At 38.2% G+C, this 27,128-nt stretch overlaps 2 protein-coding genes and 1 pseudogene across 2 annotated transcripts in view; all 3 read right to left on the bottom strand.

Moving 5' to 3' along the window:
* LOC136441410 (zinc finger protein 436-like) overlaps nucleotides 1-23,181 on the bottom strand; it is a 410,847-nt gene extending 387,666 nt beyond the window's left edge. Inside the window, exon 1 of the mRNA XM_066437692.1 lies at nucleotides 23,075-23,181. The gene's annotated coding sequence lies outside the window, so the exon portion shown is untranslated. The remainder of the gene's footprint in view (nucleotides 1-23,074) is intronic.
* Nucleotides 6,982-8,203, bottom strand: LOC136441423 (uncharacterized). The gene is made up of 3 exons (XM_066437707.1): nucleotides 8,129-8,203; nucleotides 7,638-7,769; nucleotides 6,982-7,486 (listed from the first exon to the last, which is right to left on the bottom strand). Exons 1-3 carry the CDS (start codon nucleotides 8,165-8,167, stop codon nucleotides 7,361-7,363), a joined length of 297 nt encoding a protein of 98 aa, XP_066293804.1. The 5' UTR covers nucleotides 8,168-8,203; the 3' UTR covers nucleotides 6,982-7,360.
* Nucleotides 9,778-26,581, bottom strand: LOC136442002 (zinc finger protein 91-like; annotated as a pseudogene).
* Between the last annotated feature and the right edge of the window lie 547 nt (nucleotides 26,582-27,128).

Consider the following 27,128-nt stretch of genomic DNA (forward strand, 5'->3'; position numbering starts at 1 on the left):
TGGTTGACTGAAATCAATCTAGCAGAACAATAAACCATCCTTTTTTTCTATCATTCTGTCAGTATCATGTACTATCTTTGCACTTATCATATATATGGTAGATTTTGTCTCTAGTCGTGCTGACACCATAATATTTCAACTTGAAACTACCGTCCGCCGTACGCACAATGACAGTGCTGTCGGACAGGGGGGCACATTAATTCGGGAGAGAAGATTCGTCTTGAATATCTTACCGCTAATTACATTTTATACAGCAGCTATTCGTTCCATCCTTGGCTTGAGGAGAGTGCTATGGATATGGACGTGTCCAAGTAAAAAAAATACACGAAAAAACGGCCTTACCGCACGCATCAGGCCTTCGGGAACAACCCGTGTGTTGAGTCGGTAGAACGTCACTCAAAGTTCACCCCCACCGTCATGGAAATTTGTACATTATTCATCGGGGCGTTAGCTGGATGCCGTAGAAATGGTAATACTTCTATGTCCATGTGTTTCTGCTTGTGCTAAGAGCAAACTTTGAGGAAAATAGCGCCATCAGTCCACTATCACACACAATATTTAGACAAATAAGTGTTCCTCGCAAACGTTTGTCGTCTGCCGAATAGCAGGATTCTGGGTAACGAATATGGCGGCGGGAAAATTCACCGTAGCGCCGTAGCCATTGGTTGTAGCAACAAAGAGGCGTTTTGATGATTAATCACACTTAGAGTCCAGTTGTAGGTTAGCAAAAGAGATTCTAATAAGTTGTATTGTAAATAATTGTGTTTAGCGGGAAGCGGATGTGACATTTGTCTTATAAATTACCAGCGAACAACTATGTACATATAATTCTCCCACGAAGCCCTCAGACTGTGACAATAAGGAACGGAGAGTTTTTGACGTAGCCAACTTCGAATGCATGGTTATCGAACCTTTTAGACAGTGTTCTGAATGCGTTAGTCTGTCAAGTTTGCATTTCTAGCGGTATTACTGATGTTGCATCTAGCACATATCCCTAAACACCCCGTTTTCGAAAATCCCGAATTTAAGTACCCCGCGAATTTATGTTACCCAACGTTATACTGTGATAAGTATTCATTTTTACTTCCTAAAATTATTATCTATTGGCAAATAATTCCCCCCTCTGGAGTTTATGACTCCTTCAAATGATGACTTCCGACCTACCTTTCTTTCAAGTCCGAAAAGGGTCGCCAGGATTGTAGCGGTGAGAACAGACGCCATCACCAGCACCACACAACCCAGTGCAGGCACTATCACTCTACTAGATGTCACATTAGCCCACATGTCAATGACGCGCACTAAGAAGATATCAAGAGTTTGGTGACCTCATACATGATATATTTAGAGCTTTTGTAATTTTTTTGCCTTATATTTTCTCATTGAATATGCAAAAAGACTGTGATCAGCGAAATCTTTTTTAATTCATTGTCATCTCTTCCAAATTGACATTATTTTTGATGAGTTAAAGGCCTTCTCTTTGGCAGAGTTCTATGTTTACATTTCACCATGGATGATAAGGCCTTAAAGACCCCAGTAAAACTATATAAATACGGGATAATGTAAACTATAGCCTTCAGTATGCGTCTGGCAGCCGTACAGTGCACATCAGTGGAGGCCTGGCTGAGAAAGTTTACCATGTACAAGTTACTCTTCAAGTCATGTTTGAATTCTATAGATAACATATAAGAATTTGAAGTATGGCTACACGTAAAGAAGTTAGCTTGAAGGACAGTTAGCCAAGAAATAAAGTAATGACAACACTGGCTTGCAATTTAGTTTGAGACATTGGCTAGCAGTTATATGTACTGTTCTACAGAGCCCTTTTCTATGCTGGTTACAACAACAAGAAGACGCAAAAAATCCCAAGTCATATTTCTAGACACACAACCTAGGCTAATGTTGGGAAGACATTGGAAATTTATATCCATTTAGACACTCTAACACAACGTTGACAGGGTCGATTTGAAAGTTTGAAAATTTGAACAAGGTTGGCTTCCCCCAAACTGAAAGTTGTAGATAGCATTGTCTTGATTATCCAAGGGATCTTATCTGATTGAAATTTCCTTGGATTATGTGACTTTTTGATAGATATCTGGGTCATTCTGCATGGTTTGATACTGTTCATAGAAAAACCAGTACAGAAAAAAGTTTGAATTCTCTGACAGTTATTATGGTAATCTGTCCCTGCTATTGTTCCAGGCTGGCAGACATCTAATCCTTTTATGAATTTATGTGGTTATGGGGGATTAATCCAGCCCTCAACCTGCTGGGCAGTTCACAGTAGGAGCACTCCCTTTACGACTTCCCCAGGGCAAGGTTTTGGTTCCTTTAACATTTGCATAATCCATGCGTGGTGATGCTGAACTTTAACTAACCTACATCGGTCACAAGGAAAGTTAGCACTTTAGCATGAATTATGTAGATTATGCCATTATTTGCATAATTGGTATCTGTTGATATTCCCCTTGTCATATTGTACATGTGTTGCATGCATTAACATGTTTGACTGTTTTCTAAACGGAAGATTTATTGTAGCATAGCTTTAGTTTGTTTTGCTTTGTTTCTCCCACTGATTATAAATGCTATAAGTAATTATACGTAAATGTTTCCTATCAATAATGAAACTACCGAGTTTAGCCTATGTGTGCAACAACGTGAAAATGAAGATCATCATCATCATTAACCTTCAACACCCGAACTTTTTTGCGACTAAAATGACCGAACGGGGTCAAAGCTGACCCATAAAATATTTTGTTCAGTAAAATCTCTATTTCCACTTTTTTTTCGCTAATCATTGTCCGTACATTGCTCCATCGATGTAGGAGAAATGTTTTGGCATGTTTCGGTGTAAATAATTCCAGCTCATTATCATAATCTATACAAAATACCAGAAGGACAACGTTGGAGTGTTTGAGGGTAAAGCTCTTTTGTGGTTAAAACACTGGAAGTATATAATCTTACCATGCATTTAGTCCAAATGTGCATAATTAGCATTTTAGCCTCGTCCGACCGTATGGGGTCCATTTAGACCCCAGGCGTGTATTGATGTGTTCCATTTTTCGTCGGAAAAAAAATTTCCTTTCATGAGTTCGTTTGTGTGCATGTCTTACAACTACTGAGAATGTTTTACTGAGATTGGCCCATTTTAGTAGGAGTTATACTCTAAAGTTTGCGTGATGTCAGCTGTCGTCCAAACGGACCCCAGATGGTTTTGTATTGTTTATTACGTAATATAAAATAAATTCCTCTCCGATAACATAAACTTGTTATCATTGTTATTGTAACAGCAAGTAATTGTTGTGTAGAAAAATTGGAGACCAACTTTAAAGAAAAACTGTGCGTAGCATTTAAGTGTGAAATGTGTTTTTACTCATTTCGCATAAATTATGATAATGAGACAAATTTATATCATTTTTTACACTAAAATGTGTCATAATATCCCTGATAGATTAAATGAAAAATATATCAACAGAAAACAAAAAAATTGCCAACAGAAAGTATCTTAGAGGCAGATAATTATAATCAAAAAAATAATCATTTTTTCACATAATGATAATATTTCTTATTCAATAACACTCTTATGCTATCAGTATTCTAAGATAATGAGCATTAATCATTGACACCAGCACTTGACAAAATATTCTCCATAGATTATTTAATCAGTATATCTACACTAATTACAAATAGGACCATCAGAAATGAATTTATGAGCAAAACAAAATGGGGTCTGTTATGACCCCATACGGCCAGATTCGTCGCAAAAATGTGTCGATCGGATGAGGACTAATTTTTTAAATCGCTGTCTCAGCTACCTGCATGCCCAATATCATGGAAATCTGTCACTCGTTCGTATAACCAAACTCTACGGGAGATTCAAATCTATGTTTGATAATTAATCAGGAAGGTTTTTAGATTCGTCCAATTCCATGATGGGACACTTAAACATCTGGTACATCTTGGAATATATCATAGAAGAAATCTAAAATTTCCTTTGGGAATGCAAGGTGCTCTACATACATATATGAACGTACATAAAGAAATACATGCAGTTATACAAAAACGTTACATGTAGACACATAATATGTAAGTAGCGCTACCAAGCTCCAAGGACATGCAAAGGTTATATAAGGCCGTCACATGCATTAATCTTTTATGCAATATTCAAATTAAAAGAATTGTCTGGATGTGTGCACAAATAGTTATACATGTACTTTAATGATATGGACCTAAAAAAACCGAAATGTTTAAAATCTTGTATAGGTTCACAAAATATATGAAACATTAGTCGAGTGACCACACAACATAGCCAAAAGTATTAATCCGTTTTCCCCTGAAAACCACTGATTTTAAACGTACCATGATCGCATACCTTTGCCAACTTATATTGTTTGGCAAATGCCACTGCACGAAAATCGGGATGTACCAATGCTGGTAAATGCCGGGTAAGTCTAGTAATGGTTGGAAAAAAAGAGAAGCAATCGCTGGTCCCTAATTTGAAAGTGTATCTTCAAACGTACCTTTAGCCTTGTAAGCAAAGCTTACTTCCTCGGGAGCTTTGTACCCGTAAACATCCTCTGGTTGGTCGTAAGCAGACTCCTCTTCAAGCTGCGGACAGTCCACTTCGTGGTCCCCTATGGTCAGATAACGAGGCTCAGGTGGACCAGGGTGCGGTTCGCTGTCGTCGGTAGCCGCCATTTCTCCTCAGAACAAAATGCGAAAATGTTATACTTTTAAATGTATTGACTCATTTCACTAACGTTACATGGTATGGTCACGTATACAGATTAAGACTCTATTTGGGATTTCGATTCAAACGCCGTATCCCTGCTTTTAGTTTAAAAACATAAAACAACAAGTTAACACTTTTTACCATACGCATGGAAAAAACTGCCTTTGGGGGACTACAGATTTTTAGTTGGACCCGTCTTGGCAGTTTCGTTCTTATATCAAGCAGACTAAGAAAGAAAGAATTGAATTGCCGGAGACTATAGCTTGCTAGATGTAAACTTATAACATATACATATTATGTTTATGTATATCATGCCATGGTAGAGATTGCGATGCTTGGCCGAATCGCCTATTCTACCAGTAAAGATAGCGAGATATGAGTCTCTGTCGACATAGATAACAATCAAGATGCTGGGAATATGTTAGGGATGTCTCCCATTTAAAAATCCTAAATTTGTCAAACAATGGATCTTAATAGTCCAGTTTTTAAGGAAATATATTCAAATCTACAAACTTCGGCAAGGATCTCTGTCCTGATATGTATCTCTCTACCTAACTTCTCTGACCAGGAAAAACTAAACATAATGTTTATCAAAGGACATGAAAACGAAAATGTTTAAAATCTTGTATAGGTTCACAAAATATATGAAACATGAGTCGAGCGACCTTCACTCAATTGTTCACCTTTTTTTTTTTAAACACGGATAAGAACTTAAGAACTTAACAAAATGTGTCGGTACTTAATATGTGTCAGTTTCTAAGAATTTACATTTCAAATCTAGCTGGATTACAGCATTTATGCACAAGGTACAGTCTACGCAGTATATCTAACTCGACGTTCTGTTCCCAGATCTACAGTAAAGAGGACAGAATTATAACCTTTATTTATCGGGCGCAGAAAATTGACAGTTAAAGCTACATTTCATGGCAGATTTACAACATATCAGAAATGATTAAGTAAAAAGAAATAATAAAAACAATTAGACATGCCTTGGTTTGCCTAGATATACCACATGCGTTGCGTCTTTACCTGAACTGACTTTACCAGGATGTGCGCACTGTTCTTATGTGTTTATGTTTATGCATAAAAAAGGATCAAATGTGTGTCGGTTTGAATAGCATGAGACTAATCTAACAACACGTGACAAATTACACACCCCAAGCTAGATGGACCAATCACGAGCTGAATAATAAAATTGAGTTAAATTGTGAGAATGAGACTAATCTAAAAACACGTGACAAATTACACACCCCAAGCTAGATGGACCAATCACGAGCTGAATAAGAAAATAGAGTTACATTTTGATCATTGTTATTTCATATTCTTCAGCTTACAAGAATAACGTTACGTAATCATGTGCCTTGCAAGCTGTATAGTCAATATACTATGCAATATTTTTACGGCAGAACTGAAAACATGCTCAATATCAGAATAGTCATGAAACAAATTAAAGAAAAAGTAGCATTGTTGTTCTCGTAATATTGCTTTGATTAGAAAAAAAGCAATGTTATGAAAGTAACACGCTACTTTCATCTGCCCGGACAGCTTGATTTGGTTGCTGTTTCATTCAAACCCATTTGAGTAATCTTTCAAGACTGGCCAGGTCTGCTGTTTACTCAACTTCAATTGTTGTCTCTGTAACGTCCCACGACCCACGAATAAAATACAATGATGTCTTTTTTAGATGTTTCCATCTATTAATCCGTAATTTTGGCCAACTTGATATCAATATCGAAGTTATCATAAGAATGGCGAGTGTGAAACATTGAAAGATTGACCCATCGTCGTTTTCAATAAACTCTTTTCTTACCGTATTAGTTTGAAACCATGTATACTCCATGAATTCAACACTGGTTGCACTGTGACTGTGTGCATCAAGAAGCAGATGCATCGGTAGATCGATGTACACAATATGTTTTTGTTGTGGGCCTTTAATACGCGTATAATCTGATTTATTTTCTGATAAAAAGTTGTTGAATTTTCAATTACGCTGAGGTGTTGAGTAGACGACATAATCTGCAAAATATTTGTTTTAAGACAAAGGAATCTGAGTAAAATTGTTAGCAGAAAAATATTACAGTGCATAGTTCTCATTATAGCACTACGAACGGACTCAAAGCTAGCGGTTTTATCAAAGTAATGCATTGCTTTCATCTTTAGTAGAAACTTTGATTGGATTGCTTTTTGCTTGAGCCAGGTTGTTTGATGATGTATTCAAGGATGACTCAAGGATGTATTCAAATCTGTACGAATATTTGCATATTTGTACGAATATCAACTTTATTGCTGAACGTATTGCAACGTGTACAATGATCCCGATGTAACTCCTAAAAAACTGTAGTATCGGACGAGACTTTTACTTGAGGAGACTTTGCTCGTCTTTCTAACACGCAGGCAGTTTTCTTACGTACTGATTTATAATTACAGTCCAGAAATAATCAACAGTGCCATGAAGTTAGATTTGCTATTTTGGATACCATTCTCATTCAATGTAATATAGAGTAACTATTGATACGAAAACGGGAAAAAGTGTGTTACAATATGTCACTTAATGTCCCTAGTGTACCAACGCCATCAAACGAAATGACCGTGGAACGTCCAAACGTTCTGCTTGCTGTAAGCCTTACAATTCTAATGTTTTTTCTCTGTGTGAGTCCGCATGTGTTTCTTTAGATGTGATAGCTCTTTGAAGTGCATGGTGCACTCATCACACATGTACGGTCGCAGCTTTTCCCTGCTTCGGTTGGCCATACGTATCTAAAAGCATAAAAGAAGAGAGAATTAGATTGAATTGCCTTGACAATAATATGGAAAACTTGACTGGATAGGCAAAATGCTTACAGATTTAATATCATTAGCATAATTAGTCAATGGGTAAAATACTGACATAAACATCAATAAAACTCACCAGATTTGATATTTTGGGCAGCTCCGGATTGGGTTTGGTTTCGTCCACGTTGGCCAACATTGTCTCTTTGACAATTGTTTGTGCCGACTTGGAGACGTCAGCCATTGCTTTCTGGCGCACCTCTGCTTGAATCTGAAACCAAAAAAAAAATATATATATCAACTGTGTTAATTATTTCAAAATGGGTAACCTGTGTTAATTCTAACAGTGATTGGACAGTGACTCGATAGGAAGATAAATAGAGGTCCCGTGTATGGAGAGAGTCGCACCCGGGGCACGTAAAAGAACCCACCACACCTTTCGTAAAGAGTAGGGACATGTCCCTGTGTGCGATGGTCCAAATCCTTTTGTCTGGAGGTGGTGATTCACTACAAATCACCCGGATGGAGGCCTGGTGACCCACCAGTCTCGTATCAACCATACGCCCGGGACGGGAGAACTGGCGCATCCTCGTCTTGTACTAGATAAGAGCTAACGAAAGGGTATGTCACCTCGTAAGGGGCGGTATAACCCCGTCGTAGCGAAAGCATGTCGACTGATGATGATGATGATGATGATGATGATGATGATGATGATGATGATCGAACAGTGAATTATCTGTTGAATACGAATTCTTTTTCAAAACCATTACATTTTGTACCTTGATATTCGTCTCGCAATTCACCACCGGTGGGCGATCGTGGTTGTTGTCTCCCCGTTTGTAGCCATTATCCCTCTTGATTACTGAGCCATTGCAGAGCCTGCTTTCGTGTCGTCACAGTCCTTTCGCAAACAACGCATGGCGCCATGACTGAATCGAATGAATGATTCCCCCTGGAACTGCCTTTTTAAGGCCAAGGTAAGTTATCTTCCACACGCTATAGTTCCAAAAGACATTGTCTTTGAACAACCAAAGAACGCGACAAGGGATCTTTCACGAATGCAACGATCGCGAGTTGTCTGATCTGCGACCCGCGTCTTTATGAATTTAAACAGTTAACTTTGTCTGATCTGTCACTTTGAAAATCAAAGCGCGTTCTCTTCGTAGAACCGTGTATTCATGATGTATGGTATATCGACATTTCAGAGATATGTTTTTATGTTTTAATGATGTGTTGCATGATAGACAAAATGTGTTGAAGTTCGCAATTCACTTATTTGCATGACGAAATATCAGACAACCTGTACATTATAGAAAAAAAAGAGAAAAGGTTTGCCAAATGCCCAAAAAATGTGTGGACATGAAAGAAAATGAGACTGCTTCGATGATTCTTTCTATATGCTAGAAGTACAATATCATTCTGTGCATATGTTGAGTTTTTATATACACTGAGTTTGATGTTAGTTTCGATAGCTTGAATTTGCACCTAAATATGGTTCCTGGAGAGACGCAACAGTTAGTTGTAAAAACCATGATGGGACATCCTTTTTTGGTGGGATATTTGTGTAAAATCTAGGCAGTATAGGCTGTGGTAGGATTGACTCTGTATTCGTTGAATTGGTTAAAATGGATAGTCTGTCTCTATCTTAATTGGGGGTTTTGGCACTCCCCCTGATATTGTTGGATGGCCTTGAACTGGGTGTTTGAAGCCTATAGGATCAATCCAGGGGTCTGATTCGGGGACTAGTCGAATAGAATTTGTCTGAATAAGTCTGATGACAGTTGACATAGCAGGTTATCATTCGAAGGCGAGTTTTTGTGGTCTGATATTTTTATTCCTTAGATAATGACACCATCCTTTTCTTCACTTCCCCATTGGGTTACATGCATTGTTGGCATACATTGTAACTGTGGTGTCTCCCCTACTACCAGCGGCTGCAGTATAGTGACTTCCGCTGGGCGTCATATAAAATTGGTCTTTAAAAGAGAACCAGCCGGCAATTGAAGCTCATTTTCACAAAGATATAGACTGCTATAACCTGATATCAAACATATTCAATTCATTAACCATGTAAATCGATGGAAATCCCTTTAGTCGCAAAAATGTCTGTAAATCTCAATTACGGATTAGTACATGTAGTTCCGGCGGTGAAAGGTCAAGGGTTACATTTCTGATTACCCCGGTCCAAGCAAAGATGTCCGAATATAATATGAGCGTTGTTAGTAATGTTCTAATTTTCACTTTTAATTTATCGCCAAGATAAGAAAGACGACAACACATTACGCATCTTCATTTATTGACCAAACTAAGATGTGAAAGTTGACTAAAAACACACTGATGCATTGATTTGATAACGTATATGAGGGCCTGCATGCCCCTTTTACAAATGTACGTAGAGCGTAATCGGCCGTTTTAATAGAGCGTTGCCGATCACTCCATAATTTAGCGTACTAGAGCGTAGAGAGGCTTTTTTTAATTTAGTGTCTTTTTTTTAGTCCGCATGTGTCTCTTCAGGCCGGATAGCTCAATAAACTGCTTGCTGCACTCCTCACAACTGTACGGTTTCTCACCTGTGTGGGTTCTTATGTGTACTGTTAGAGAATCAAGTTCACTGAACTGCCGACTGCACTCCTCGCACTTGTACGATGTGAATCCGCATGTGTCTCTTCAAATTGGACAGCTCAATAAACTGCTTTCTGCACTCCTCACAACTATATGGTTTCTCACCTGTGTGGGTTCTTATGTGTATTGTCAGAGACACAAACTCCCTGAACTGCCGACTGCACGCCTCGCACTTGTACGGTTTCTCACCAGTGTGAGTCCGCATGTGTCTCTTCAGATTTGACAGTGCACTGAACTGCTTGCTGCACTCATCACACATGTACGGTTTCTCCCCTGTGTGAGTCCGGATGTGTCTCCTTAGATTTTCCACCTGAATGAACCTCCAGTTGCATTGCCCGCACATGTACGGTTTCTCACCAGTGTGAGTCAGCATGTGTCTCTTTAGATTGCCCGCACTATAGAACTGCTTGTTGCACTGCTCACACATGTGCGGTTTCTTATCCGTGTGCGTCTTCAAATGTCTATTCAGGGTACCCAGTCGACTGAACGACTTGTTGCATTTAACACACCTGTACCGTTTCTCCACTTTGTACTTGTCACTCTTTTCATTCTCACGAGCTTTGTACTGCTCATCGATATGTGTCGAAGGTTCTCCCGAATTCTCTGACGTCTCATTTGCATACTGCTTGATGTCAGCGCTGTTTTCCATTATGACAGCGAATATATCTGTATAGAAAAAATTTAAACATAGGATGATGAAGTTTGTCGAAGGTAAAGAAGTTGTAGTCTGATTTTGAATTTGCATTGGGTAGAACGTTTTAATGACAAATGCTGAAAAGATTATGAATTACAAAACTGTGCTTTGGTCTGGGACTTGCTTTTGCGAGTCCTTACTTGCTTTTCTTAGATTCTAAGTTTACATAATCACAGGTTCTACACAGTCATCGATTAAGACGCAGTTTTATATGGTTATAGACAGTACTTACCGAGATGTAACACTCCAACGGTCTGCACGGTAATTCCACGACGTCTCAGATGATTATTTGAACTGAACAGATGCTCACGGCTTCAGTGTCGATACTGACGTAAATAAAGAAGTCTGTAAGTTTATAGTGACTCAGTGGGTGGATAAAACCGGTTCGGCTGGTTTTTCTTGATCGTGAAACAAAGGGAAGTACCCACTTACATGTGCTAATTTGCATGTGAGGGATCAGACAAAATGCAAATAAGGAATGGCAAATGGCAATTTGATTGGTCGGGTCAACATGGAAAAAAAGTCTGGTTCTTTCTATGTGCTTGCAATATCGTTCTACATTTTCATAATCAAACCTCACTGGTTTGGCAGGATGTAATCGCCACCACCATCTTCAGAATAGCAGGGTATATAAAAGCCCAGGGGGAGGGCTTTTTCAATTAAACAATCTCAAAGTACAGTAGATGAATCTTTATACAGTTATGCTAGGGTCACATTCCCTAACCGGGGCCCGGCCGGGCTGCTGGCGGAAACGAAGAAATCAAAATGTATGTTATTAAATTTGCACAAGTTATGCTCTTATATAATTGTGGGTACGTTTCGCGTTTTTATTGGCTTTTATATCATACTTTTCGTTCACAAAGACTGCCCGGCCGGGCCCCGGATTGGAAATGTGACCCTAGCATAATCAGTATGCGTCTTGCTGTGACAGTCGTCTTTTTATAAACGAGTCAGGAAAATTGTCTTACCAATGTGTTCTTGGTATTGTTTTTTGGTAAAGTAATTAAATCGTCCTCAAAATCGTCGTATGGTGTTGCTTGCTGTCACTTGTGAAAATGGCGGACAATCTCAATCACCAGTCATTACTTCCGGTGATATCAGGTCAAGGGTTACATACCTAATTACTTCATTGGGACCAAAAAATGGCGGAATGAAGCATCCGGGGAGGTTTTTCTGGTCTGTCATGTTGGTGTTTTCAACCATCAGCGTAGTGCCTTCTTTTATTCATCAAACATGACGCAGTGCTTAAATCATCTGCTGTTGTGTAAACTTGTGAGGGCAAAAAAATACAATCATCCAGAAAACAAGGTTATAATAACCTCCTTGGTCTGACTGGATGCTGGGTATTTCAACATGTGTGGGGAGGGGGGCTTCGTTAACAATCTCACGTTGTAATAAAAGTACTAATGAGCGTTAACTCGACTTGCTGTCGTGTTAGTATCAAAAGGTAAATAATCAATTAAGGTCTTACCGAATGTGCCGGATCGGGAGGCTGCTGCAGCGAACACAAAAGGTACGATGGCTAGAGTGTCGATTTGGGTGCCCCCGAGGGCAACATATGCTGTGCTACTGGTAAACGGGCAGGAAAAAAAACGTATTGATGCAGTAGATATCGTTTTGTCCAACAAGAAGGGGAAGTCTACCTGATATGTGACGATGAATTGACACATTTGACATGTTTCTGTGACAGTGGTTATTAAACAACCTTCTCAGCCTCTTCGAGATTCTGATGTCTTTATTGTTGAATTGATAACGACTCAGTGATTTTCCGAATGACTGGTTAATCATAAGTTCTTGTACTTGTTGTTGAATGTCACCGGTAGTGCCAAATATGCAGCGCCCATGATTCTGGAATTTTGTTTATATGCTCGCACGTGCAAGCCAAAATGGAACACCTGTATAATGATTCCGCATTCTCGTGGTGTTTCGTATTCAAATTAATCAAGAGTGGGTTTGCCCCTAGCCAATCCGCTGCGTTCGTTTGGTCACTACCTGTACACAGAAATCACACCTGGTAGTTCCAATTTGATCACTTAGTTGTGGAGTGATGATCCTGTTATGTTACTTTGAATTTATGTTATGTTATCCTGAGTTTTGTACTGGATCCACTCCTATACTTGTTCTTGCTGAGTTTGTTGGAGCTATACCAGTGTGATAACGTTTTTTATGTTACTTCGAGTTTATTTTTCTGGAGTTATACCAAAACTAAGATTATGTTATGTTATGTTATTTTTGAGTTCGAAAATGAAATGAATTGTTGTGGAAAAATGAAATATTAATTGTCATTAACGGAGCAAATAAGACACGAGCTGGAATGCCGCCAGACCACAAGAATCTTCACTATAGGAAACTATGTTTTCTTATGTCACTGTTTCTTGTGAACTATTCAACCGGCGTTAAGAAAGAAATGTTGTTGTATTTGATTTCTGTTAACTATCATTGTTCAACTTATGTTTTTCTCGTCTTCTTGTTTGTGATGTCTACATTTTCTTCACCTGTCACTTGTAATGGCGGGAATCTGATGATATGTAGACACTGTTTTTTTTGTTCTTTGTATGGCACATGGTCCTTCGTCTTTCCTTATGTTATTGCTTTTAACCATATATATATACTTTGGTATACACTGCCTGAAAACCCAACTTCTCAAGTTGAGTCAAAGATTTGTTTATATTTTATTGTATGTTCTACTTTTTTTTTTCGGACGCCCCCTCCGGCTTCAGTTTAAACTATGATTCATGTGTACCTCAACAATTTCAGACATGGGGTTATTAAAAGTTAATATCGGCAGCTACAACTGCAACGGTTTGGGCGACCGAAAAAAGAGAATAGAGGTATTCACGTGGTTACAAGACAAATCATATGACATTGTGTGTCTTCAAGAGACGCATTGCACTCAAAAGAATGAAGAAGAATGGAAAACAAATTGGGGGGCGTCGATTTTGTTTAACAATGGTGCAAGCAACAGTAGAGGTGTGATGATATTATTCAGAAAACATTTTCCATATACCATCCATCAAACTCTCAGCGATGACTCGGGTAGATGGATGGTAGTGGACATTACTATAAACTCACTACGTTTTTGTTTGGCCAATGTTTATGCTCCCAATATAGACGACCCATCATTCTTCTTCAATCTCGAAACTAAATTACAAAATTGTTCAACCTCTGCCAAACATATTATAATTACAGGGGATTTTAATACAGTTTTGGATACTCGAATTGATAGGACTGGAAGACAGAACTCGAACTATCACCCTAATTGTCTTCAAGCTATCAATTCGCTATGTGCTAACCTAGATTTAATTGATATTTATAGATATAAAAACCCGAGAACGACACGTTATACTTGGCGACGCCGATCTCAGGCCAGCCGCATAGACTACTTTTTAACTTCTTTTTCATTAACTTCGTCTATAGATAAAGTGGTCATTGCGGAGAGCATGAGATCGGACCATTCCTTGATTGGCATATCTTTAATCACTTCAAATATACCACGAGGCCCAGGTTTTTGGAGACTGAACCTAGAACTCTTGAAATGCCCAGAATTTATTAACGAAACATCTACTTTTATTAAAGAATATTTTGAATTTAACAAGGAGTCCACTGATCCGCATATTTTGTGGGACTCATTTAAATGCGCCGTGCGCGGGCATACGATTAAGTTCTCCTCGTGGAAATTTAAGCAAAGTAGAAATAAAGAACAATCGCTCATTAGAGAGATAGACGAACTACAAGAGAGTTTAGACCGCTTATTTGACAATGATGTCTTCCAAAACCTGCAAAAAAAGAAACGTGAATTAGAATTGCTTTATCAAACAAAAACAAACAACTTGATTGTAAGTCAGAAGGCCAAGTGGATGGAACATGGTGAAAAATGTTCAAAACTTTTCATGAATCTAGTTGAGAGAAATCAAGCTAGAAAAAACATGACAAAAGTTATTACCTCAGATGGTATTGAAAAAACAGATCCACAAGAAATTTTAAATGAACAAGTGAAATTTTTCTCCGGTCTTTATTCTTTTGAAGAACCTCCGACACCTCTAGATAGCAATATGTTTGAAACTTTTTTTCCTAAGCCAGTACCTGTTAGCTTATCTGAAGAGCAACGGGAGAGTTGTGAAGGCTTAATAACAGAAAGAGAGCTTAAAGAAGCAATTTCGTCCTTTTCGGCCGGGAGATCACCCGGATTAGATGGACTACCAATTGATTTCTATACAACATTTTACAATATTCTTAAACAACCCATGCTAGATACATTTAATTATGCATTTCGCTCAGGCCATCTTTCTGAAACTCAAAAAGTCGGACTAATTTCATTATTACTGAAACAGGATGCCACAGGACAGGACAAAGAACCCACAAATCTAAAAAATTGGCGTCCACTAACTTTATTAAACTGTGATGTTCGAATATTATCGAAATGTATCGGCCTGCGCATGAAAAATAGTATGCCACATTTGATTTCATATGACCAAACAGGTTTTTTGCAAGGGAGAAATATTGGGGATAGTATAAGAAGAATACTGGAAATTATGGAATTTTATGACACACATGAAAAACCAGGGTTACTCTTTATTGCAGATTTCGAGAAGGCCTTTGACAAGATTAGAAGGGATTTCATTTTGAAAGTACTAGATTATGTTGGCTTTGGAAGATCATTGATACAATGGATAAATGTGTTATATCAAGATATTTCGAGTAAAGTTATCAACTATGGATATATATCCAGAGCATTCCCTCTGGTTCGCGGGGTCCGGCAAGGCTGTCCCCTATCCCCTTATCTCTTCATTTTAGGACTAGAAGTTTTATCAAACAAAACTAGAAATAATATCGAAATAGAAGGTCTAATAACTCATGGTATCGAAACTAAAATTTCACAGTTTGCGGACGATGCAAATTTTCCTTTGGCTCCGAAACTTGCAACCGTTTATGCGGTGATAAGAGACTTAGAAGGCTTTGCACTGTTATCTGGTTTAGTAGCAAATTTCGAAAAATGTAAAGTAGTACGTATAGGCTCTCTTAAGGGGTCAGACTTTGTCTTACCGTGTGCATGGCCCATACAGTGGACAGATGGTCCGTTCGACATTTTAGGTATACACATTCCACAAAACTTTTCAGAACTTGTATCAATCAACTTTGATCGAAAACTTGTAAAAATGGATAGAATATTACAGCCCTGGAAAGGGAAAGCACTGTCCCTTTTTGGGAAAGTAACCCTAGTGAACACACTAATAGTCTCCCAATTTCTATATTTATTTAATTCACTTCCAACCCCACCTGCCACTTTCTTTAAACAATACGAAAAAAAAATCTTCAAGTTCTTATGGGGAAGTGGCCCAGAGAGAGTTAAAAGAAAAACCATTTACAATATCCAAGAACAAGGTGGACTCAAGCTCCGAAATCTTCTAGCTGTAGATCGAACTATAAAAGCATCTTGGATGCCAAAATTGTATTTGAATAAAAACTGGTTTTGTTCAAAAGTGTTGTTTATGTCGAGTCCGATTCTAAGGACGAATTTCCTTCCCTTTGTGCAGCTTAAACCTCAAAACTTTGAAGATTTGTTGGGGAAAAAAGTGATTAGTACATTTTTTTGTCAAGTTATACAATATTAGTTGAAATTCCAATTACGACCTCCTGAGAATGCAGTGGAAATCAAACAGCAACTTTTGGGTTTAAATTCGTATATATGTATTGGGGACAAACCCTTCTTTAACACTATATTTCATAATAGGGGAGTATTCTTCATCAATGATATTTTAGACTCAGCAAATAGAACTTTATCTTTTGAAAATTTTGTGTTGAAATTTGGAGATGATGTTTGTTCCGCATTACAATATGATCAATTAATCTCGGCCATCCCTTCTCAGTGGAAAAACTTACTTAGACAAGAGTCCCCAAATCTACAGGTCTGTATCCCTTTCTGTAGAAATATAAAATGGCTTAAAAACAGAAAGGTTAATAAGGCCCTTTATTTCTTTTTCATGTCCGAAGCTAAATTATGGGAACCTTCTTTTAACATTCAGTATTCATGGGAAGACTATTTTAACACCCCAATACCCTGGCAACAGGTGTATAACTTAATATATAAGATAAGTATAGATTCGAAGACTCGTATATTTCAATATAAATTATTATTCAAATTCTTAGCATCAAATCAAAAATTATACACATGGGGACTAGTAGACTCACCACTTTGTAGTTTGTGTAAAGAAGAGGAAGAAACGGTTATACACCTGTTCTCTGACTGTCATATTGTATCAGCCTTTTGGACTCAAGTAAACAACTGGTTTGTTAATCATATGGGAACCTATCTAAACATGACAACATTTAGTATAATTTTTGGTAATTTGAGTAAACACTGTACAGTCCTATCCAATTTGTTCATTGTGTTAGGTAAAATCTGCATCTTTAGAAACCGTCATTCTGTACTTAGATTGTCTTCCTTTATCTCCTTTGTTGCCGATGTCTGTAAGTTAGAATACATAATAGCAAAGAGAGGGGGGAATACACAGAAACATATAGGAAAATGGGGTAAATTTTATCTTGGAAACTTTGCATAGTTAGTTTTAAGATTGTCAAACAGCCACCAAGTTATCATGTTTTTCCTTTGTTGTGATCCTTTATTTGTTATGAGTTTTCTTAGGAAATATTTGATTTGATTAAGGATCAATGTTATCTTTATTTGATTGAGTCTGTTACCACAAGCAATGTTATTTTGAAGGTAACTTGTTACCTCTTTCTTTCTTGTTTGATTCAAAAGCTTTGTTAAGCTAAATATTTATGTATTTCTTGTTGATTTGCTCTATAAGGTTTTCATACAGATTATGATGTTAATTTTGCGATGGTTTATTTGACTATGTGCCATACATGTGTGTGTGTGTGTGTTTTCTGTTGTTTTTCTGTTTTTGTTATTGGAAAATCAATAAAAACAATTTAAAAAAAAAAACAATCTCACGTTGTAATAAAAGTACTAATGAGCGTTAACTCGACTTGCTGTCGTGTTAGTATCAAAAGGTAAATAATCAATTAAGGTCTTACCGAATGTATTGGTATTTTTGTTGTATCAATAGATAGTTGGATCGTCTCCCAAACCGTCTTTGATGAAGAAAAATAATATTCCTGTCACTTGTGAAAATGGCGGGCAAACACAATCAAGGTCTATTACTTCCGGTGGCCAAAGGTCAAATTCTACATTCCTGATTACCCCAAGTAAAACCTGAAATGGGTGAATCTGCATAAGACTCGCAGTATCTTGCCTGTGAGGGTAAGGATATGACAATGGCGAGCATAGAGACCTTTGGGAACGGTATAAAAAGCAAGTTGAACAGTGAACGTGAATAAATCTTCCGGGAGTTGTGAATTATTGATTGATTGTGAAACAAAAACAAACAACACTGGCATGCTACATGCGTTGATTCGCAAATAAGACAACCACGAATGCAGCTCGACAAAATAACGATAACAAATGCCAGTTAACAATCTAAAACTACGTTCAAGTTTATTGCAACAACACATTGCATGTCTTCATCTACTGACGAAACCGAAATGTGGTAAGTTAACAAATTTCCGGCATCTCACAATGCACTACGATGATGAACACTGCCTAGGAACATCTTAATGCATCTATGACATGTTTGCTACAACTAATTTTAAGACTAAACGCTCTATAGTGATTAGTCAAACATAAAGTAACAAGTAAAGCTTCGGTAGCTAAAACAGAGAAACCCAGTTAACCAATACAAGGTCATGCAAAAGTCTTATATAACCAGTAAAACTTTTATTGTTACTGTAACAGTTCTTTATCAAACCTACCGCAAATTGACAAATAACTCCAACAAATCAACAAATAGAAAAAAAATTCTACTAACGATGATTTACAAAGGGGAAGCCAAACATGAAACGTGTAAAGGAAACCGTGCACATTGGTTGCAAAGATTATCTACGAATTCTTTGAATAAAAGGACGCGTACAATTAGACTATATAGATGTTCAAACTCAATTAACAATAAGAGTGTGCGATATCTGTACTAAAAAAGAATAGGTGCAGAGTTTTAACACGATTGATTTGCCACGGAGCAAGAACAAGCAAATGTACTGACTCTTTAAAATAAGACAAAGATATCTACTTCCTCACAGTAACCAACATGTGATATTACCTTGTTAACGTCACTGATCAACCAAACATCTAACCTTATGGCTACTACATGTACATGAGGTCGCACCAGCTAGCCTATTCAATAATACATTGAATGTTTCATGGATTGATCGTAACATGAACTTCCTTTACTCTTCTCAGATACAAAGGGGTTTCTCGGTAGTCTGTCACAAGCTTCTGCTTTATATTTTTCACACACGCGGTCTGTAACCAGTGTGAGTCCGCATATGTACCTTCAGATTAGACAACGTAGTGAATTGTTTGCTACATTCCTCACATCTGTACGGTTTCTCACCGGTGTGAGTCCGCATGTGTCTCTTCATGCTAGACAGTTCAATAAACTGCTTTCTGCACTCCTCACAACTAAACGGTTTCTCACCTGTGTGAGTTCTCATATGTATTTTTAGGGAACCAAGCACACTGAACTGTCGACTGCACGCCTCGCACTTGTACGGTTTCTCACCAGTGTGAGTCCGCATGTGTCTCTTTAGATTTGATGGGGTACTAAACTGTTTGCTACACTCCCCACAACAGTGCGGTTTTTCCCCTGTGTGAGTCCGGATGTGTGTTTTGAGATCAAACAGCTTAGTAAACCCTTTGTTGCACTCCCCACACATGTACGGTTTCTCTCCAGTGTGTGTCAGCATGTGTATCTTCAGAGTGCTCAGCCTAAGAAACCGCCTGTTGCACTCCTCACATCTGTATGGTTTCTCGCCGGTGTGAGTCATTATGTGTCTCTTCAGTTCACTCCGGTAACGAAACTCCTTGCTGCACTCGGTACACTGGTGGGCACGCGGAAAATTTAGTCCATTCCCAGTCTCTCCATCCACTTGATTTAGATGAGATACAGTTCTGGCTGCCATGTTGATCAAACTCCAGATCCTGCAAGAAGAATTTAGCATCGTAGATTTAATTGCATAGATTTGTGTGGAAAAAAAAGTTTTATAACTTGTATTAGGGGGAGGTACCATTTCGCAAAAGTGCAGTTTTTGCTGAAATACGCACCTACAGATATGGGAATGGTACATATTTGTAATTTTTTCAATATCAACCCCCAACATGTACACGGCACTTTTGAAATAAGTTATGGAAAATTTGAGTGCAGTGCCACGTCGTCCTTGTCTGTCAAAAAAGCGAAGTAAAAAATCCTGCCAGTCTCCCATGCAGACACATGTTACTAGACATCTACAAATAAATGGCTACATGGTGATTGCTAACACTGAAGAATCAACACTTGGTCTGTTTAGCAGTCACTGTGACAAAATCTTAGCAAAGCAGATCTCTTGCAATTAGTGAGATCCGCTTATAACAACGGCGGCTTGCTTATAATTTTTTGGAATCGGTTTCTTGTTGGCCAAAATCCACCTGCATGCTACTTACTCGATTTTGAATACATATGCTGCGTGAATAACAACGGACAGGTACATGTTTCATATCTTTACTGTCACACCCTGGTTTATTACACAGGGCCATAATCATGAAACCGGCATCTATAAAAAGTGCTTTTTGTACTAACCGAGATTCGCTGATGCTCCAAAGTCCTGCAGGGTTATTTTTTCACGACGACACGGATCCTCACGGCTTCAGGGTCGGAACTGACAAAAACAGAGCAGTCAATGACTGTTTTATATTGAGATTGCCTGGGTGGATAAAACCGGTTTTGTAGGTTGTACATGTACAATACTTGATTTCAAAACAAAGGGGAGAACGACTGTTTTGCATGTGTTAAGTTGCATAAAAGGACAGACAAGACTTGAGACACGTCAATGGTCTTACCAGTTGGTAGGTATTGTTGTTTGATCGATAAAGCTTTGAAGCGTGTCCAAAATCTTCTTAGAAAAAAAGAAGAAGAATGGTGGGCAAGCAGAATTATGTTTTTTTTTTACTTCCGGTGGTGAAAGGTCAAAGTTTATATGCCTGACTACCCCAGGCCCAGCTGCAGAGAAAGCAAAAATGGCGGAACCATAATACCTCGAGAGGTGTGAATTTGCATAGTTCATGTAATGTTTTGGATTCTTGTAGCCTCTAAGTGCGTTTTCACATCCCGCAGCCATCAATTCTCAAATCAAAATCTGCCATTGTTAAAGGATGAAAAGCAAGACTTATAGAAAACATTACGATCGTTCAGAAAAAAAAACGTATGCAAGACAACAAAAGATAAATTGTCGTGATTTACTGACAAACTGAAATGTTGAGTACTGTTAACTAATTTAAGAATGGCGTATAATATACAAGAACATCAAAAAGTATTTTTTCTAGGACACATTGTCTTGTAACAATACTAATGTAGATCCGGCAACCTGAGACAGCATACTAAGGAAAAAGAGGACAACTTCGCAAATAACGATATTTAACAATAAGTCACATGCGCATAGTTTACACGATGCCATTGGAACTTCGGTGACTATTTCAGATAATACCAAGCAGTTCTATGGTCAGCAAACGGTAATGACCTAACATATTGGCGGTGATTGATACCATGTACAAAGTTACAAATACAACTCCAGTAACTAGAACAGAAAAGAAGTTCACAAAGACAACGTACAAACAACGACGAATTTACATCAAATGAGCAGTGTCTTGTTGTGTATCTACCTGTCACTATTGTCCAAATGTTTTACATCCCATAGTCGCATTTCGTACTAGACTGTGCCCGAGTTCTAAACATTAAAATATGATTCATGCAAGTAATGTATATATTGTGATCCAGTAATCCTTTAGCGTATTTTTACAGGTTTTAGTCGTGTGTATTTCCTAAATGTCAAATTCGATACAAGAGAGGTCACATTAATAAACTGTTAGATCCACGTTAAAAAGCTGGCATTTAAAACAACCATTGCTACATTGAGCCACTTGTTGCAATCTTTACCCACTAGTTTGAAAGCTTTTAAACTATTCCTCCATTTTCTACAGTCTCTCACCAATGTGAGTCCGAACGTGTATCTTCAGGCCGGAGAGCACAGTAAACTGCTTGTTGCACTCATCACACCTGTACGGTTTTTCACCTGTGTGAGTTCGCATGTGACTATTTAGATTTGTCTTTGCTATGAACTGCTTGCCACACTCTCCACACCCGTACGGTCTCTCCCCTGTATGTGTCCGCATGTGCGCCGTCAAGGGACCCTGTAGGCTGAACTGCATGCCGCACTCTTTTCACTTGTACGGTTTCTCGCCCGTGTGAATTCTTATATGTGCCTTCAGATTACCAAGTCCAGAAAATTGCTTGCTACACTTCTCACACCGGTAGGGCCTCTCACCAGTGTGAGTCCGCATGTGTAACTTCAGCCCGTCCAGTATACGAAATTGTCGGGAGCACTCAACGCATATGTACGGTTTCTCACCTGTGTGAGTTCGGATGTGTTTCTTTAGAGTAACCAGCTCACTAAACTGTCTGTTGCACTTCTCACACACGTGCGGCTTCTCACCAGTGTGAATCTGCATATGTCTCTTCAGATTGCCTGGCCTATGAAGTGCCTATTACACTCCTCACATGTGTATTGTTTCTCTACTTTGAGCTTGTCACAGTTTTCACTCGGGTCAACTCCATACTGTTGATCCATGTGTATCGAACCTTCTCCCGACTTGTCCGAATTCTCTTTGGCACTGCTTTCCATGGTGAGGGAATAGCTGTAAGAAAAATACAACATTTCAATTATCCTTATGATGATATATTGAAATCTAAAAGGACATTGAACTTTGAACATAGCACAGAGAATCTTTGCATGGAAGAAGCAAAAAAAACGCGTTGTGTTACATGACTTGAAAGCGAGAATTTGTCTGTGAACGATGTTTTCTTCCTCATCAGAAAATCTGATTTGACTTGGCTCTGAGAAAGGTAATACAGGACTAAGAAAAGATAGGACAAAATGAAACGTTCACAACTGCTAAAAGAACACATCTTTTTATTCCAAAATCTACCCGGCATTAACTGCAACCTGGATGAAATAACATGATATACAGGTTGCCACAAAGCACTCGCTCTTGGCGGTGTTTACCTCAGATTACGATTAGATTCTAGTCTATAAGATTACAGGCCTTATATGGCCATGGCACAATTAAATAAGTAAGTACCGGTAAATGCAGTCATAAACAGTCTAGTACTTACCGAAATACAAAACTCCAACGGACTGCACGGTGTTTTCACGGCAACACAGATGCTCACGGCTTTAGAGTCAGAACTGACAGAAACAGAATGGACAATGACGAGTTTATGTAATGACCAAGTGGGTAAATAAAACCGGTTCGATGGGTTATGTTGACCATGCAACAAAAGGAAGTATAATGTGAGATGCACTGATTTGCATGTGGTCAGATCAGACTACATGAAAAGAAGTAGAAAATACCAATAAGTTTTTGTGGCTATTGTTCAGCTTCTTTCTATGCTGTCGTATTACGTCGGCTCAATTCTTAACATATAAACAATAATGGTCTTACCAATATATGGATCTTATTGTTGTATCGATTGAGCAATGGATCGTCTTCAAAAGCGGATTAGATGTAGAAAAATGATATTTCTGTCGCAGGTGAAAATGGTGGGCAGGCTCAATCGTGGTTCAGTGTTCCCGGTTATAAAATTAAAAGTTTTATCCTGATCACCCAAGTGAAACAAAAAAAATTGAAAATAATAGTAAAGATATTTTGGTTGTAAGGGAGGGGATAGGGCAATACCTTGTTTAGCCGTAGAGAACGTGGACACAGTACGAAAAGTCGCTTAAACTCGAAACGTTATTGCATTTTTGTTTGGTAAGCTATGAAATGATCACCCTTAATCGAACTTATCGATCTGTTTTAACATAGCGGCGTTAATCGATTTTAGTGATAGCTTATTACATATGGGGTTCGTTTGTTTGTCATGTGCAGAATGAAGCATGTTTCGGGATAACTAACTGCCATTCACTCGGCTTTGCCAAATTTCATGGCGTTGCAGAAGTTGTGAATCATCGATTGTGAAGCAAAAAACAAGCTTTTAAAAAAGCTGGCCGAAGGCCAAGATGTTTCAATAAACATTTAGCTGGTTAGGTGTTGTGAGTCAAATGACGATATGTGACACGTCAATAATAGAACACCTTGGTGACTTGAATTAGACTAATGATAACAAGGCTGAACTTAGATAAACACTGCTACATTAGTTGTGTCAAAGTGGATGGCAATGGTATTTAAACTTTTTTTATTTATCTTTTATTGCATTTGAACATTATGAGAAGAACAGAAAAACATACTTAAAGGAAAATAAATACCACGGATCCTGTCAATACATCAACATAATATGTAAGCAAATAGGAAACTGCGCGCAGATCATGGATATTGGATTGGTAATCAAGGAAAATAAACATATAATGTAGCATTGAGAACAACAAGCAGGTAATCAGTAATAATATTCACATTCAACCAAATGACTCCCACTAGAGAGCTGATAGGCTGCACTCCTCACAATTATACAGTTTAACTTCAGATTCCAATATCAGATATTTGCCTCTTCGTTAAACCTACCACAAAAGGCTCTGATTAGTCTGCAACAAGATTCTACTGCATTTATTTCACACATGTGGTTTCTCACCAGTATGAGTCTTCTGTATATGTCTCTTAAGAGCAAACAGTCGACTGAACTGCCTGCTGCATTCCTCACATATGTAGGGTTTCTCACCAGTGTGAGTTCGCATGTGTTTCCTCAGATCGCTCAAGTTAGTAAACTGCCTACTGCACTCCTCACACTTGTAAGGTTTTTCCCCTGTGTGAGTCCGCATGTGACTTTTCAGCTGGGCTAAACATCTGAAGCCTTTGTTGCAATTTTCACACACGTACAGTTTTTCCCCAGTGTGAGTCAGCATGTGACTCCTCAGGTTACAGGATGAAATGAAGCTTTTGCCACATTGTTTACACCTGTGTGGTCTCTCACCAGTGTGAGTTCTCGTGTGTCTCTTCAGCTCACCAGACGTAGTGAATGGCTTGTTGCACTCCTCACATCGGTACGGTTTCTCACCAGTGTGAATCCGCAAGTGTCTCTTCAGATCACCCTGGTAACGAAACGTCTTACTGTACTCGATACACCGGTGGGTATAAGGAGAATCTCTATCTTGTCCATTCCCTCCATCTTCTTGCTTCAGGTAAGATACAGCTCTGGTCGCCATGTTGATTAAACTTCAGATCCTGTTGGAACAAATCAGCATCGTAGATTTAATGGCATAGATTTATGGCATATATTTGTGTACGAGTGTGAACAAACTTGTATATTGTATAATAGTATTTAGTCTAACAAATGCATCTTAACATGAAATGGGTCCGACCCCTTGGAAACTTCTTGTTCTAGCCATCAAACCGGTCTAGGGGATCTCAGTACAGAACAAAAGATAGTATGGATCGGATATTCTTATTTGCATATATTGCATATATGAAACATTTGAGGGACAAGCCTGTACTATAGCTTGCATAGGGGGCATAGCAAAAATACTAGAAAGAAAGTTGAAATGTAACGTTAAACATAATTTATTTGATCTCTGCGGATAGTGACGAAACTCGTGTGTTCCCTTAAAGTTCAATGTGTGAACATCATGCCAATCTTCCATGCAGACGTAATGATCTATTATTCGACATCTACGCATACATGGCTTGGTCTGTTTAGCATTATATCAGATCTCTTGCAATTAGTGAGATTCGCCTTAACGTGACGACATCAGGCAGTTTAAGGCGTGTGACAACTTCTGTCGAACATGAATTTCGAACCGCTCAGTGACCGCACGTAACCTTGCGAGACCGTGACGTTTTCAGAATGGTCCAATCGGGTACAATATAACGTTAGATAGGAATTTACTAAATATTTGGCATACTAAATACTTTTGATACGACTTATGAATAATAACGGTACAAATATTGATCAAATATCCATCAAATACTGACATAAGTAGAGGTTATTAACAAAAAAGGACTCCAGTGGAAACTGCAAAATGGTACCGTCCGAACATGTTCGAACTGTTTTTAATGTTTTGGCCCCATATAAACACGATATCGTCATATTAATTTCGTTTATAATTAACTCCTATGTCCTAAAAATTCAAGGTTAAAGTCCCTGCCCCCGCCGGAGAATTCACAGATCAATGAACAGCAGAATTTTTTTAACAAAATATTTATTTTTAACCCCAAGATATATGAGATTGATTTTTTTTTATGTTCTAAATATTTGTTATTTCCGTCATCTGGCCATTTTTTTTTTAAAATAGATAGATACATCAAAAGTTACGTGCATATAACTGCTAACCTAGCCAGCCCCCAGATGTCACAGGCCTTAAATCGGCTAAGGTGGCTTACTTGTTATTTTGGAACCGTTCTCTAGTTGGACTTCCTACAAAAATCTACATGCCAGAAACTGGACTTGATATACACATTCTGTGAAATAAAGAACGGGCAGTAATGTTTATATTTCTTTTTTGTAACACCCTATTTTATAACACAGGGCCGTGGATAACCAGGAAACCGGAACTTGACTTAATAGTACTTTTTTTACTTACCGAGATACGCTGATGCTCCAAAGTTAATGCAGGATGTTTTCACGACGACACAGGTCCTCACGGCTTTAGGGTCATAACTGACAGAAACAGGACAGTCAATGGCGGTTTTATGAAGGGTGAATGAAACCGGTTTTGTAAGTACTAGTAATTTGCATGTACTTATTTCAAAACAAAGGAGAGAACACGTTTTGCATGCGCTGATTTACATAAAGGTAAATCAGACAACATATAAGACACGTCAATAGTCTTCCCAGTATGTTGGTATTGTTGGATAGATAAAGCGTTGAATCGTCTTCTTATCACAAGGGAAAATGGCGGGCAAGCTGAATCATGGGTTTCTACTTCCGGTGGTGAAAGGTCAAGATTTATATGTCGGACCATTCCAGAATAGGCAAACAGAAAAATGAAGGAATATAGCTGGAAAGGTTTACATTTGTTTACGTTTTATTTTGCCGTGTTTGTCTAATCACTCGTTATTGTGGTGTTTGTCTTCTGTTTCTTAAACATTCCAAACTTCAAAACTACGTTTATGTAATGTTCTGGATTCTTCTAAACGTGCTTTCACATCGCAGAGCATATTCTCAAATCGTAATCTACCATAATGATTGTTAAAGGTTAAGCCTGTGAAAGCAATACTTATAGAAAAAAAATATATTC

Source organism: Branchiostoma lanceolatum, chromosome 9, assembly GCF_035083965.1.
Source record: "Branchiostoma lanceolatum isolate klBraLanc5 chromosome 9, klBraLanc5.hap2, whole genome shotgun sequence".
Classification (NCBI taxonomy): domain Eukaryota; kingdom Metazoa; phylum Chordata; class Leptocardii; order Amphioxiformes; family Branchiostomatidae; genus Branchiostoma; species Branchiostoma lanceolatum.

What these genes read in the sequence shown, in the direction of transcription:
- LOC136441423 (XM_066437707.1), bottom strand. Translation starts at nt 8,167, where the DNA reads ATGCTTTCGCTACGACGGGGTTATACCGCCCCTTACGAG. An exon ending in GTTATACCGCCCCTTACGAG is followed by an intron (nt 7,770 to 8,128) that starts GTGACATACCCT and finishes TTTTGGTTTCAG; the next exon opens with ATTCAAGCAGAGGTGCGCCA. An exon ending in TGCCCAAAATATCAAATCTG is followed by an intron (nt 7,487 to 7,637) that starts GTGAGTTTTATT and finishes TTATGCTTTTAG; the next exon opens with ATACGTATGGCCAACCGAAG.